We start from the raw sequence: 14,782 nt of genomic DNA on the forward strand, positions 1-14,782 counted from the left end.
CCCTCCTGGGGCCCAGGGGTGATGCAAGAGCCGGGGGGGGGGGTGATGCGGGGCTGGGCGGGCGGAGGGCAGGGGGGCTCGGGCCCGGCGCGGTGATGCGCGGAGCGGCCGATGGTGTGTTGGCGGCCAGCGGTGTCCGTGTAGCTCCTGCGGGAGGGAGGAGGAAGAGGAGGAGGAGGAAGATGGAGCAGCGGCGGGGCCCCGAGCCGGGCCGGGCGCACGGCAGGTAGCACAGCGGGAGGCACGGAGCAGCGCGGTGCGCAGGTACGACAGGGGCCGTGGGATGCCGGCTGTACCGCCGCAATGTGCGGGATCCCGCAGGAGCCGGGCAAAGCGCTGCGGAGCCGCTCGGCACCGCGGTCAATAGGAGCCGGGCTGTGCACGCTGCCGTCCGTGCGGGGGGACGGGGCCGCAGCGCTCCAGGTGCGGGCGGCGGGGCGGCTGTGCGAGGCTGAGCCACATTCGGATGCGGCGATCTCCCCCTGCCGGGCTCCGCTTCCAGTGCTGGAAATACACCCGGACAGCAGTACGCGGTTTGCAGGCACAGCGGGGAGGACCGGCTGCTCTGTGCGCTCCCCAGCTTGGAATTGATCTCACCAGATGTTGTGGAGCAGAGTCTTAAAACCCAACTCCCTGCACATCTCAGTGCGAATCCACCAACGCCGGGTCGCTGGATTTTGCAATATTAATAATAAAAGAAACCATTCCATGATAAAAAGCATCCCATCTCTTTCCAAATGCCTACAGAGCTGTAGTTTGGGGGGATGTCGATTATTTTGCTTACTGACGTATCGTCTGTATAGAGCGTAAATGGAAAGCCTGGACAGTTAAGAAACCTCATAACTCTAAATTCTAGAGACCTCAGGGTAGATCACCCATGTTAAGTGTGGGATATATCACTGAATGCCGTACAGTGGGAAACCCCAATCCTGACAGCAGTTTCTTCCATGCTCCGGAACGATGTGAGCTTTGCTGTAGCCCCAAACACGAGCTCCTTGCTGCAGTGCATGGCTGTGATGGAGGTGATGTCATTGGGAACAGAGGAACCTTTGGGAAGGCAGCATAGATGCAGGATGTGGCACCTGGTTGCGCAGCACTGACATCATAACCACACATTAGTAGGTCTGAATTTCTCCCCCTTTCCTTTCGGAACACGTTTTCTCTCTTTACAAGGCCTTCATGCTGACCACGAGCTACTCATAACAAATAGTGTTTCTTCTTAGTCTGCATCCATCACCCCTTGGCTGCACCTTACTGCTATTTATACATGTTCCATTGGCTGTCCTTGTCTCTCCATGCCCGTTCGTCAGCTCCCCGTGTTTCCTGGTGTTTCTATGGCATTTCCCATAGAAGGAGAAAAGCTCCATTTCTGTCAGCTCTGCTCTGACCCAGGAGCTGGAATGTTCCAATCGCATCCATCGGGTTGTATTCAACCCCTCGTATTCAATGCTTCCTCGTAGGACCAACCTCTTCCCTTTAACTCTTTGCCTTTAACACATTGTCATGGATTATTTTCCTTCCTTTTAACGCACGGAGGAATAAATACCGTGCTCAGTTTCACCACGCGGAGGGGGAAATACCCTCATTTCTGGCTGATACAGCACTTTGGAGTCTTCTGTGGGTCTTTTCCTGCTTGGCAAGGAAGCCGTTGGTTGGGCTGGATATCCCAGCGGTCATTTCCAGCCCTAATGATTTGGGCACACAGCGGCTCCTCGTTGCGCCGTAACACCGACACGTGCCGGCATCCCGTAACGCCGGTTGTGCCGGTACCGGAGCGGGGCTGACGTTGCGATCCGGAGCTCCGGGGTTGGACCGATCCCTCCCCTGCAGCATCCCGCCGCCATTTGCTCATAGCTCGGTTCTCCCCGCCCGCTCCGGGGCTGGAGCAGCCGAGGTTCTGCCTCCTGCCCGCCCCACGCCCGGCCCCGGCCCCGGCCCCGGCCTGCCTGCCTGGGGCTGTTCCCCCACCCTGAGGGCGTCGGGGTGCGGAGCCGGGCGGTCTGAGCCGTCCTCACCCCGAGCAGCTGTGCCGGGGACCGGCGGTGCGGGTGAGCGCTGTGTCATCTGTATTTCGTGCACCGCTTCTTCGGTAATGCCCTACAGCACGCAGCCAACTTGTTGGCACAGCGAGTGGTGACAGAGAGAGGTGGGAACATCCGCCGAAGAATGGATGATATGGGGGTATGGGGTTGTTGCAGCACGTGGAGGTGCGCTCTGCTGACAGCTTCTTTCTGCCTTTGTTCCAGAAGCTCCGCGGCTCGGCCGGCCATGGAGGGCACCAGGCAGAGCAGGATCTGCCGCCCGCACAAGATCAGCGAATCCTCCAAGGTTGGTTTGCGTTTCCTTTGCCAATAAGCGAAGGCATCTCCTTCCCATGCACTGCTTGGATGGAGAGTGAATGTTCTGAGCCTTTAGAAAGACATTCAATAGCAGAGCTACAGTACAGAGCTGTACAGAGCTGTACCTGCACGCACCTTTGGTTTCAGAAACCAGTTGCTCCCTAATGGGTTTTTTTATTTAAAGAATTAAAAAAAGCAGCAGCAGCAAATGGGGATCTGCTCATTGTGACTCATAACCTAAAAAAGAAACCCACATCGTCACAGCAGTGCTTGCTCTGCACCAAAGCTTCACTCATTAAGATAGGTTTATCTCTGTGTGTGTGTGTGTGTGTGTGTGTGTTGCTCCATCTCACAAAGCTGGGATCCCTTTTCAGGTGTCACCTTTGTTGTGTAGGAGATGAGGGCCTTGATCCCACAAGCAGCAAATTCTGCTGAACTCTGGGACGTTCCCTTAGGTTTGCAAAGCTCATTTTCTGTGTACGAGATCCCTGTGTGGAATAACCCATTGGCCGTGGTTGGGATCTGCTGAAGGTCCTTCCAGGTGAGCTGAACGATGACCTCAGCTTTGTAAGATGCTGACACCAGCAGTGATCACTGCGTTCACTTTGTCTGCACCTTTCACTGCCAGCAGCTGCTACAACTTCCATTGGCCGGATCTGTGTGATCAAATTGGAATGAATCAGATCTCATGTCCTCCCGCATCCCGGAGGAGTCCTGGTGCAAGAAGTTAATTAGATCTTTGACTCTGAAACCAATGAGATCTTTGAATCTGTGCGGGTTGTTATGTGTGTTCGTCCTCAGGACTGTGCTGCTGCCTGTTAAGTAAATAGGAATCTCTGGCGACTCGTGCAGCCTGCTGTAATCTCGTTATGTGCACAGTGGTGCTGTTAGAGAATATGAGAGGAATGATCAGCCGCATACAAAGCGGGGGGAATATGTTCTGGGTTTAATCCGATAACTTTATCCTGTGAGTCAGACTCAGAACAGGGTGATGTTTATTGTCTTGTCCTCTGTCCTTCACCATAGCTGCTGCAAGCGTTTGTCCTTTACTACCTTTATTCTTCTCCTCTCCTCCCTGACCTCTGCTTGAGCATCTTCATGATTCTTCAGAATACGATGAGGCAAAGAGGATGAGGAAAGTGAAGATTTGGGGCCTCACTTAAAAGTATTGAAGCCTCGTCACTTGGGTTGGTTTAATTCTGTGTTTGTTTGTTTGGATCAGCTTCAAGGTGAGAAAGTTGAAGCTCTCAGGGATCAGCCATGTCCCTTGCAGGTTCTTGCTGAGGATGCTGTGTGTATGTGGAGGGCTGTTCTTCTATGGCATTGAGGATCTGAGCTGGAAAGTAAATGACCAGGCTCAGTTTTGCTACAGATGCAGGGAAGCAAGCTGGCTGTGTAGCTTGGAAATGCTGCTGCATGGCTAAACCTTCTCTATTGCATCACATCTGGTTATTAGTTTGGGTTTAATCTATGGCAGCCTGCCTGCTGCTGTACCACAGCTGCTAAAAGGCAGATGTGGGAGGTCAGGCTCCCAGAACTGCCATTAGCTCTGGACTATTGGCTGCCATCATGTCTGGACAGTGGTGAGCTGTGCATGTTAATCGTGGTTATCTTGTATAAAAGTATGATTACCAAATGACACACACAGACTGAGTATCTGGAGTAAGGTTTGAGTACAGGGGAAAGAACTTGGCCTTAGGACTTGAACTTTCCTCATCCAGGTGGATAAAGAAGTTGTTCCATTGTGATTTAACCAACCCGTTAATGGCTCAGCCTGATGGAAATAATCATGTGATTTCTGCTTAGGAACCAGGGAATGCCAAGGATATTTGGGATTTCCAGAGCAGAAAGTGAGAATCTGTAGCCTAAGAAAGGAAAGGCTGAATGCCTGGGTGGCTTGAAGAGACCTCTGGCCATGTCTGACCATTCCCAATGTAGATAAAGGCTGAGGCACCTTTTCAAGGTGTCCCTTCTAGGAATGCAGGCTGAAGAACTGGGCAAGATCCATTCTTACAGCTGGTGCTGTTCAGAACTCATGTAGGTACAATAGAAAGACGTGCTTCCTTTCTACCTCCTCTCATTTATTTTACATGTTCTTACAGGCTCTACAGCTGTCTGCTTTGGATTTGGTAATTAGAGTTGTGAATTTGCTTTTAACGTAATCTGGCTTTTATTAAGAGGGATCACAAGGTAACTGACTGTACCATAAGGCATTCCATTCCTTCAGAAGGAGGAAGCCCAAAGTGGTATCCCTTGATTAAATGGAGTAGCTCTTTCTTTAAGTGTTAGGCAGGACTATACATGGGCTGAATGAAAACATGGCATACTGCTGTATGTGTGTCTTCCTTAGCGAGCAGCTTAATTGTGAAGAGCTGTGTGAGAAGTCATCTGGGGGACAGGAAAGAAAGGAAGTGTCAGCAGCGTGTCTTGAATACAATGAATGGAAGAGCTTCAGAAAATTACGCCTGTGTAAATCATCAGGGAGGGTGTTTGGATGCAGTGTTGTGGGTGGAGGAAGTAGGAGTGGATTGTAACTCAAATGGATAGTAGGAAGCAGTAAGAGCCTGCGTGCGAAATGGGAAAATGCTTTGTGAATGCTGGAATTTATCGTGATGAGGATAACACACCTGATCCTACACGCTTGTTTTCTATTCCAGGTGTACAGATGGGATGACCACTCCAGTCTGGTTCTTCAGAGTCTGAATGAACAGAGGCACCGAGGCCTCTTCTGTGATATTGTCCTTGTCGTGGATGAGCAGAGAGTCCCTGCCCATCGCAACCTCCTGGCTGTTTGCAGTGACTACTTCAACTCTATGTTCACCATTGGTATGCGAGAAGCTCATCAAAAAGAAGTTGAACTTTTTGGAGCCTCTTACATTGGTCTCAAGGCTGTGGTGGACTTCCTTTATGGAAGTGAGCTGTCCTTGGACGGAGGCAATATTGATTACGTGCTCGAAACTGCTCATCTGCTGCAGATCTGGAAGGTTGTGGACTTCTGTTGTGAGTATCTTGAGAATGAAGTCAGCGAGGAGAACTATTTGTACTTGCAAGAGCTGGCCTCTATCTACAACCTGAAGCGCCTTGACTCCTACATTGACTCTTTCATCCTGCAGAACTTTGGCACGCTGTCTTTCACTCCAGACTTCCTGCAGAACATTTCCTTGCAGAAGTTGTGCCAGTACCTGGACAGCAGCAACGTGCAGCAGGAGTGTGAGCATGATCTGCTGCAGGCTGCCTTGCAGTGGCTTACCCAGTACCCAGAAAGGGAGAACGAGGCTTACCAGGTTCTGGATAACATTCACTTTCCCTTGATACCTAAAAGCGATCTCCTCCATCGAGTCAAGCCTGCTGTGTGTTCTCTTCTTCCCAAAGAAGCAAACTGTGAGGGTTTCATAGAAGAAGCAGTGAACTACCATAACAACGTCACTGCTCAGCCAGTGCTGCAAAACAAGCGGACAGCTCTGCGGACCTGTGAGGAAAGGCTCCTCTTTGTTGGGGGGGAGGTTTCCGAACGGTGCCTGGAACTGAGTGATGATACTTGTTTCTTGGATGTCAGAAAGGGGCAGTGGGTTGCAGAGACCCCTCTCCCGGCCAGACGAAGTCATCACTGTGTTGCAGTCTTGGGAGGCTTCATCTTCATAGCAGGAGGCAGCTTTTCAAGAGACAACGGAGGGGATGCAGCTTCAAATCTCCTTTATAGGTATGATCCCCGCTGTAACCAGTGGATAAAGGTGAGGCTTAAGCTGCATTATTTCTCTGTATGAAGTTCTTAATGTTCAGAGTGTTTTCACCTTTTTGGTAGAAGGAAAGGGCCTGTTAAAATAGCAAATGTGCCAACACTTGGAAATGGAAAAATGAGTTATTTTAGTGGTAAAGCAGCTACTGGAATCTTTGGTGGGAATTGGTTTAAATTCTGCCCTGAACTCTTCAGCTTCATGCATGTTTTCAACTTCACTTGGGATCTGGGCATCTAAGCAGTACAATTCCTGGTCAGTATCCAACTGCAACTCTTTAGGGAACCTTTGGGAACAATGATAAATTAGACTTAGAGGTGATTGCATCGTTCATCTTATAACTAGAGATGGGCCTGATGCAAAAGGAAAACATCTCTGATATTTGCCAGGTGTTTCTGTGCTGCTTTAGAATGAGTTATTCACTTAGAGTCCTGCCATAAAACCCTGCAGGAGCTGTAAAATATATTGTTCCTACTTTTTGAAGCCATCATCCTGTGAGGTTCAGTTGGGTTTTTTTGAGTGCTTCCAATGTACCATTACTCAGAGTATGGGAAGGTCATCCATGTAAAACTGAAACATCTACAGAGTGAGCTCAGGTGCCTCCTGTTGTCTCCGTAAAGACGTGCAATGTAACATGCTCCTGCAGGAAGAACTACAAGTCTTTTATGAATATAATGGATAAGAAGTAGTAGCTTCTCAAATAAAAAGGAAGAAGCCTCAGGTAGGGATATGCATTGTCAGCTTGTTTACTAGGTGTTTGAAGATGTCAACATGTTATTTCTTGGCAGGTTGCCTCCATGAGACAACGTCGTGTGGATTTCTACCTGGGAGCTATAACCGACATGCTGGTAGCTGTTGGTGGCAGGAATGAAAATGGGGCTCTTTCTTCAGTGGAGACTTATAGTCCTCAGAAGGATTCGTGGTCCTATATAGCGGGTTTGCCAAGGTAATAGAGATATTTGCAAAGCTGTCCTTTGTTTGAAGAATAGAGGGAGCTTATATGATTTTACATGATGAATGGCTATCCTTAGAAGGGAAGCAAGGGGCAGTATGACCAACATGTTATCATAAGAAGCAAACCCTATGAGCATGTGATATTTGAGCAACCACGAGTTCATTTTTTCTCCTCATATTCCCCTTGTTGCAGAGCCATTGTTTTTTTCCCAGCATTTAGATGGTCTCATGGAAGCCTGCATGGTTAATTTAAGGCGAGTAGGCTTTAAGCTGTCTGAAAAGAGGCAGTCTTGTCTATGTGATCCCACCAGTACCTCTGTGTTGGCTTTGAGGATTTTGCAGCTGCAGCATTTAAAAGTGAACTTTGCTTTGGGGAGGTTGTTTTGTTTTGTTTTGTTTTGTTTTATTAGGTTGCCTAAGCAAAAGTTCCCCTCATGGGAGAGATCCCGCTTATGTTGACTTTGCTGGTTGATAAACTGCAGAGTTAGGCTGCGGTACTGCAAATATTTTAAGTTATTGCTGCATCTCAAAGAAGTTCTGTGTTTTCTCCTGCCTGCTCTGTCCGGTTCCTTCATGCAGGTTGCAGAAGGCAAAATCGGCATAGAGGTGAACAACACAAAGATGCTTTTCTTAAATGGAGGGGCAAAACAAGCATCTTGTCTCTGAAGAGAACATGTGCAGGTTTTTGTCCTCTTAGGCACATGGCCAGCAGAAGCAGGCACCCTGCCCATGGCTCTGGTGCTGTCTCTGTCTGCTCTCAGAAGAGGAATCATCTTCCAGGCAGTTGCTGGAGTAAAGGGCTCGTGTTAAATCATTCCAGGGTATTGGCTTATGTAGCTTGCTTTGAGCTGTGTGATGTTGGACTCTCAGAAGTTATACTTGTCAAAGATTCTACTTTGAACATACATAAAATGTAGGTTTTTTGTTTGTTCTTGTGATTATTATTTCCTTTTATTCTTCTTGGAAGGGTTATTGCTTGCCACAGCAGAGGTTGCATCCTTGGTACACAGGCCTCCACTGCCAAATCCTACATCCATGTTACTGTGTGCAGGAACAGCAATGCTTCTCTAAGGAAGACCTTTTCAGGCTCTTTTATTCTTCATATTCCCCCCCCCCAGCCCTTTCCCATGCCGACATGGTCAAAACAACATGTTGTTTTCCCTGTCCGTGTCCTTGGAAGGAGTGAGGCTGTTTTGACTGAAGTAATGCTGTCTTATGGAGAAGGAAGCGCAGCATCTTGAGGCAGATGCTTAGCTTGGAAAGCATTAACCACACTACCTAAATGATGGACCTTGTCCAAATCTGCTGCAAGTGAGACCTACGTCTGTTTCAAGTGAATGTTGCCTGAATCTCATTAAGGTCCTGGGCTGTGGGATATCCTTCCCATTCTTAGGAGAGGTCCTCTATCTTTTTATCCACTTTCCCAAGCTCTTTGGAAGCAGTTGCTGCCATAGTTTCTAGCCCATGAGGGATCAGCAGTGACTGACGAGTTTGGCAGAGCAGAGGTTTGTGCAACATGTTCTCGTTTCAGTAGACTTTGAAAAAGTCTGCTGTAGACATGGGTGAAATTAATTGAGTGGCTCTAGGTTAAAGTTTGGCAGAACAACTGAAAGCAGTTGTGTGAGGAGGTGTGTTGGAACAGGTTAATAAACGATGGCGTCTGTTCTACTGGTTGTGTCCTGAGTAATCCTGCATGGTTGCAACAGGTGGACATAGAGATTCTGAGCAACCACAGCTGGCCAGGACTTTGCTTGGAGTAGGGGATTCCCAAAGCTGTATCAACTTAGGCCAAGTGTGTGGGGTTTCTTTTGCTTAAGAACATAAATTGTAGATATTGCTCACCAAATGGTGTTACTGTGACAGAAGCTGTAATTTTTGCAGCATTGTATCTGGGAAAGATTCAAAATTGGCACTTGGCTCTAATAGATGTTCTGAATTGCAACTTCTTTCTCCTCCTTTATCTTTTTCTGGCCACTCTTATAGATGGTGCTGCCAAAATACTCACTGCTTTCTGTTAGGGAATGTCTGGACTCGTGGTATTGTTGTGCTGCACACTTAAAAATACTGCTATTGAAACCACATGGCTTTTAGAAAGGATTCTTATCGATTGCTTTCAATTTGTGCATTAGGTTTCATACAGTTTCTATTAATGCAAAGCTGTGTATGTACAACCTTGAACAGTCTTCTCATATGTCAGGCTAAAAGAAACACCTCTAAGCTATTGCAACAGGTCATTTCCCTATAGTGGAAACCAACAAATTGATGGCCAATTTTATGCTTCAGATAGGACTGCTTTTTTCAATTGACTGCTGTAGCTATTGTAGTTCACTGGATGTGCCCATTGATGGAGGCAAAAAGGAAAGCAGAGGTGCTTTTTGTAGCTGTCTATGCTAGACTGCCTGCATGTGCTTGAGGAGACCCATCCCTGTGTACATAGAGAAGCGTCTACAGCAACCTGATTCTATGCCACTAGAGACTTATGCTCCCAGTTTTTGTCCCTGAGAGACCACACATAAGGTAGAGATGCATCTATCTGCATTACACCTGCCACAGCATTTCTGGCAGGTGTGAAAGCAGGAATGCGTGTGCTCAGGGAATCTCTTGTCAAATAGACATCCCAAGCATGAGTGCTATTCTTCCACAGTTAGACAGCTTGTGAGCTGTGGTGTTTCTGAGTTGTCTTTTTGCATAACACCTTAATCCTGTCCTTTTTCTCCTGGGTGGTATCATTCTGAAGGTGATCAGCCCTTGTTAACTGCAGCATCTGTCCTGGCCACTCAGCATTCTTAGGCCAAGTATGTCGATGATTGTTCTGTTTCTTGAAGTAGGAGCTTGCTAATATATCTGATTCAGACAGTGGTCAGGGATCAGAAGCTTTGGGTAGGCATACAGAATAATAAGCGTCTTGGAGCTTTTCTCCAGAGTATCGTGCTTTCAGGGTAAATGTGGGTTTTCTTTCTATTCCACCTATTCTCCTGGCATAACAGCACTTGGCATTTGCATGTGGAAGAAGTTTGTGCAGCTGAGACAAACTCTTACATTACAAAATACAAACACCTTCAGGTCATATCCACATTGAATTTTAAGCGTGTCGAGGCACAGTTCAAAAGCATTCCAGGCTAAAATAATGCTAAGGTAGGTTTGTCTGCCATAGAGGTTGAGTTGTTGAGACCATGACTACAAAGGATGGTAGTAGAGGCTCATGAGTGCAGCGTGAAGTTTATGCTGTTCTGCAGCCTTGTGAGTATTAATTTATTTAGGCTCTTTTTATCAATGCATCTTCCAGTTTGCCATGGCTGGTACTGCAGCTAATTCTATTGGAAAGAAAAGAGGGGGAAAAAGCATGTGAAGGAAGGTTATGTTCAAGGAGTTGAAGGCTGTCCCTCACCTTAGCATTCCTCTTCTAAGAGCTCCAAAGGGTTTGGTTAGAAATAGCTGAGTGTGAACTTAAGAAAAGCCTCAAGAATTGATTTTGAGGCAGCTTTATTACAGCTGATTAGGGGGGGTTTCTCTGTGCCCTGCGGAAACAGCGTGTATGAAGTTGGTTTCTATCATCTTGTTTTGTCTTACTTGAAAGGAGGTCTGTGATTGATCAAAGCTTGTTGCTTTGTCTTGGGGCAACCAAAGAAGTTGTCACCTGTTTAGCAGAAGTGATAGAGCAGCAGGAGCTCATGGAAAAAGGAATTCTTCTGTCTTTAGTTACTGTTTATTCTCTTCAGTACTGGTTCTTGTTGAATGCTTGTGTAATGCATGCAAGTATGAAGTTGGATTGTTTCTGTTTGCCTGTCCTAGGTTTACTTATGGCCATGCTGGAACGGTCTACAAGGAATTTGTGTACATTTCAGGTGGCCATGATTACCAAATTGGCCCGTACAGAAAAAACCTGCTGTGTTACGATTACCGCACTGATGTCTGGGAGGAGAAGAGACCGATGATCACTGCCCGGGGGTGGCACAGCATGTGTACCTTACAGGACAATATCTATTCTATTGGTGGCAGTGATGACAACATAGAAACTATGGCTCGTTTTGATATTCTGAGCGTGGAGTCGTACAGCCCTCAATGTAACCAGTGGACCAGAGTTGCTCCTCTGCTGCAAGCTAACAGTGAGTCAGGGGTGGCTGTCTGGGAAGGCAAAATTTATATACTTGGAGGCTACAGCTGGGAAGAAACAGTCTTCTCCAAAACAGTCCAAGTTTATGATAAGGAGAAAAATAAGTGGTACAAAGGAACTGATTTACCCAAAGCGATTGCTGGTGTGTCTGCATGCGTCTGTGCATTGAAACCCAAAACAGAGGACAAAAAGAAAAAGACAAAAACAAAAAAGCACCAAGATCGAGGAAGATGACTGCTCCTGGATAAGCCCCCTTTCATGGTGGACTCCCAAAGACCTTTGTATTTATCATTTCTTTCTAACCCTGATTCTCTCTATTTTTCTTTTTAAATGGGGGGGAAAAAAGGTATCTTCTGAAGCCTCACAGACATACAGTTGAATGTGGATTTTTGGATTAAGCTCACTTTGAAGGTAAAAGAACAAGAATAAAAATCCCCCAAATCTCTCCTCACCTATAAGGGGTGATGTGGTGAGAGGTTCTGCTGATCTCCTGGAAGCTGAGGATTAATCTTTTGTCACCTGTGGTTCTTGGCATTTTCACACACGTCCTATTATGCTGACATTTGTATAATGAGGTTGAATCTGTGGCTGGGATTATAATGACAAAGGTGAGAGGCAGAGTAGAAAGTGATGAGTTTTACGCTAAGGAGCAATTTAAAGGAGCTCAGAAGCTACTGCTAAGAAAAAGATGAAATGGGTCTTCAATGTTGTAAATCTTGGGTGGTTTTTTTTTGGTTTGGCTTGTTTTTTTGTAACATTAGATTCCATTTCCATTACATTTTTCAGTTGTAAGTATCAGATTTCTGGAACATTTCGGCATTCAGAGAAAGTATTTCCTTAGATGAATGCAGGTCAGATCAGCTTGAAGAGCGAGTAGCTCCACTGTACTCTTTAGATTAAGAAGGCCTTGTTGTGTGGCCAAAGAATAGATGAGGGCTGACCTGGGCTTGGATTGATAGCACTGTGAACTTTGAAATCTGGGGGAGGTGATATGAATTTTGCATCCGTTGTTGCAACACTTTCCCTATCTAGATAGGAGAGCGAGTTTTTCTTAGGCTTTAAAACATGCCCTGCAATGAGGAAAAGGAACTATTAGAGCAGCGGAAAAAATATTTGAGGATTTGGATGGAAACTGTAGAGTTTTCACTGAGCTTTAAAGCAGTTGGAACTAAAAGAGTTCACCATGATTTGGGGACTCTCCAATAGGGTTCCAAGGAGTGAGGAAATGATAGGATCCTGTAGGTGAGCACGAGTCCTTCCCCAGCCCTGCCAGGCTGTATGAGCTGGGATTTGCTTCATTTGACTTGGAGCTCACAGTGGTCACAGCCAATAGCTGGTGTGAGCAGGGGCCAGATTTGCCTTCTGTCAAACAGCAGAGTGACCAGGGTGATAAACTGGGGTTTGTAATCCCGAGGAAGAGAAACTTGATGTTTTTACCTTAGCGAACAGCTCATGCTTTCCTTGTCTTGCAAATTCAAACTGGCTTTTCCTGAGAATTGCCTTTTCTGATAGGTTTTGCCAGGATTCCAAGCCACGTTTCATCAAGCTTGCAGCAGAACACCTTCCCCAGCGAGGCAGGTCCCATAGGAAGAAACCTAAAAGATGCTCAGGACTGTATGTAGGATCCAGACAGTGGGACTGAACTGAACATTGTCTGTTAGATCCTCTGTCTCACGCTGTTCTCTGCACACCAAGTAAAGAGATTTCTGACCCAAGTGTTAGTTCACCCTCTACAAACACAGCTGATTGTGCTGTAGATAATAAAATTCCCCGACTGGCTGGCTGGCTGTCAGGCATTCACCCTGTGGCATTTTACACTCTGATTTGCAAGGAGTTGATCACCAGCAATCTGATACAACCACTTTAGTTCTTCTTATAATGCCGGGCCACAGATTAATATTTCTTCTTCCCAAAAAGAGTAAGTTTTTAGAGACTTTTTAAAAACTTTTGTACTTTTTATAACGCATTTTGCTAACTCAGTCTTGTTTGCCGTGTAATATATTAGTACAGGAGCTACTGCTCTGTAATTGTGGCCCCATAGCTGCCATTGAGAACTCATAATTGGATGGATCTTTTAGTCTTTGTGTAGTTGGTTGGGATGTGATGCAGCTGTCAGAGCAGCATTTACATTCTCAGCATAGTCAGGCAGTCAGCTATAACTGTAACCATTGTACGGCCTCTTCACTGATAGTCCAGCTCACCAGACATGCGAATAAACACACTTTATTTTCAGCCATTGGGGATCTGCTGAGTGGTTCTGTTTAAAATTCTGCTGGGGAAGTATTGATTCTAGTTTTGTTCTTGTTTTTCAGTCCTTCCTTTCACATTATTCCTGAGCACCATAACCATGTATTTCAGATTTGCCTTTTTCTTTCCATGCGTTGTGCACAGAGTTGATATCCTGCTCATTTCCTGCTACACTCTGGTTTCTGCTCATGGGATTTTTGTTGGTTGTTTTTGCTTGGTTGGGCTTCGGGTTTGGTTTTTTTTTAGCAACTATTTACCTCATTAATTGGAAAACACTAAGAAAACATTTTTGCACTTAATGCCATTTGAAGCTCTTGTAATTTAGAGAGCTCTTAGGACTTCTTTGTATTGAAAGACGTTCTTCTGAATGCACTTCTGGAGTGCAAGGAAGTGACCGGAGTCTTCTTAGGTGCTCAAAAATGATGGAGGAAAATGAGCTTAAATGACTTTTTGGAAACTCCTTGAGGTTTTGCATTTATTTGTTTAAGGGGGAAAAAAAAGCTGAAGTAGTTAATCTCATTTGCATTAATGAATTTGTTCTAAAGCCTTTGTACACTGCATGAGGTAATCATCTTTTTTTTAATTCTAAAACTAATTAAAATTTGGTTATGACAAACATTAATGAGTTGTGAGGATTTTTTTTACATCTATCTAAAATCCCAGCTGTGTTGACTGAGAGCTGTTTAACTTTATGGGGCATTTTCATGTGTAAGTACAGAAGAAATGTCAAGGAGTTGCTTTGTTTTTTGTTAGTGGGTTTTGCTTGTTCCTATATTTCCTCTGCCCTCCTTCCCATTTAATTGTGTTTGTGTAATACATTAACGCCTGGAAAAAAATAAATCCAGCTTAGAATATTGTATTCATAACTGTCTGGCTCGTGGATTGATTTAACTGTTGTTTTCCTTATTGGAAACAAGTAAATATATAAATATTTGAGTAATTATTTTAAGTGGAATTGATGATGATGGAGACATTTCAGTAGGCAGGAGCTGAATATAGCAGTTGGATGTAGGAATGTAGATTGCTCGGCTAATCCACCTATTCTGCATCACACTCCAAACCAGGTAGTCAGAAATTAGTTGTTTCAAAGGTAGCGTTTATTGGGGAGTAGGTCACCATGTTTATGACTTCACAACATGAAACTTAATTGCATTGGCAGAATATAACCTCGGCTCTCATCAGAGTAAGCTTTACTTTCCTTTGATCCATTGATCCTCTTTTCAAAACGAATAAAGGCTATAGATGAGGACGTGATGTCCCTGATACTATTGGATGTCACTAGTGTATCCTACCTGTTGTCGCTGTAAGTGAAATTAAATGGAGGATACGTATGAATGAATGTCTGCTTTGATTCTCATAGTCCAAGCAGCCCTCTGTGCATATGTAGGATGGGC

At 45.7% G+C, this 14,782-nt stretch overlaps 1 protein-coding gene across 4 annotated transcripts; it reads left to right on the top strand.

Annotated features, from left to right (window-relative positions):
* The first annotated feature begins 80 nt into the window (after positions 1 to 80).
* KLHL36 (kelch like family member 36) lies at positions 81 to 14,254 on the top strand. 4 transcript variants are annotated; one of them, XR_014947821.1, is made up of 5 exons: positions 81 to 264; positions 2,247 to 2,328; positions 4,997 to 6,039; positions 6,862 to 7,019; positions 10,820 to 14,254. XR_014947821.1 is itself a non-coding variant. In XM_015874103.3 (5 exons), exons 2-5 carry the CDS (start codon positions 2,269 to 2,271, stop codon positions 11,373 to 11,375), a joined length of 1,848 nt encoding a protein of 615 aa, XP_015729589.1. In that variant the 5' UTR covers positions 81 to 264; positions 2,247 to 2,268; the 3' UTR covers positions 11,376 to 14,254. The 4 variants fall into 4 exon arrangements, 3 of the variants coding, with proteins under 3 accessions (XP_015729589.1, XP_085408003.1, XP_085408002.1); XM_015874103.3 differs by having other exon boundaries at positions 4,997 to 6,070; XM_085551877.1 differs by lacking the exon at positions 81 to 264 and adding an exon at positions 1,639 to 2,048 and having other exon boundaries at positions 4,997 to 6,070.
* Positions 14,255 to 14,782: the final 528 nt, after the last annotated feature.

This window comes from Coturnix japonica, chromosome 6 (genome assembly GCF_054131305.1).
Source record: "Coturnix japonica strain WE chromosome 6, WE-NBRP24, whole genome shotgun sequence".
NCBI classification, from domain to species: domain Eukaryota; kingdom Metazoa; phylum Chordata; class Aves; order Galliformes; family Phasianidae; genus Coturnix; species Coturnix japonica.

Coding starts and splice junctions, on each gene's coding strand:
- KLHL36 (XM_015874103.3), top strand. CDS start 2,269: ATGGAGGGCACCAGGCAGAGCAGGATCTGCCGCCCGCACAAGATCAGC. Junction 2,329..4,996: donor AGATCAGCGAATCCTCCAAG/GTTGGTTTGCGT, acceptor TTTCTATTCCAG/GTGTACAGATGGGATGACCA. Junction 6,071..6,861: donor GCTGTAACCAGTGGATAAAG/GTGAGGCTTAAG, acceptor ATTTCTTGGCAG/GTTGCCTCCATGAGACAACG.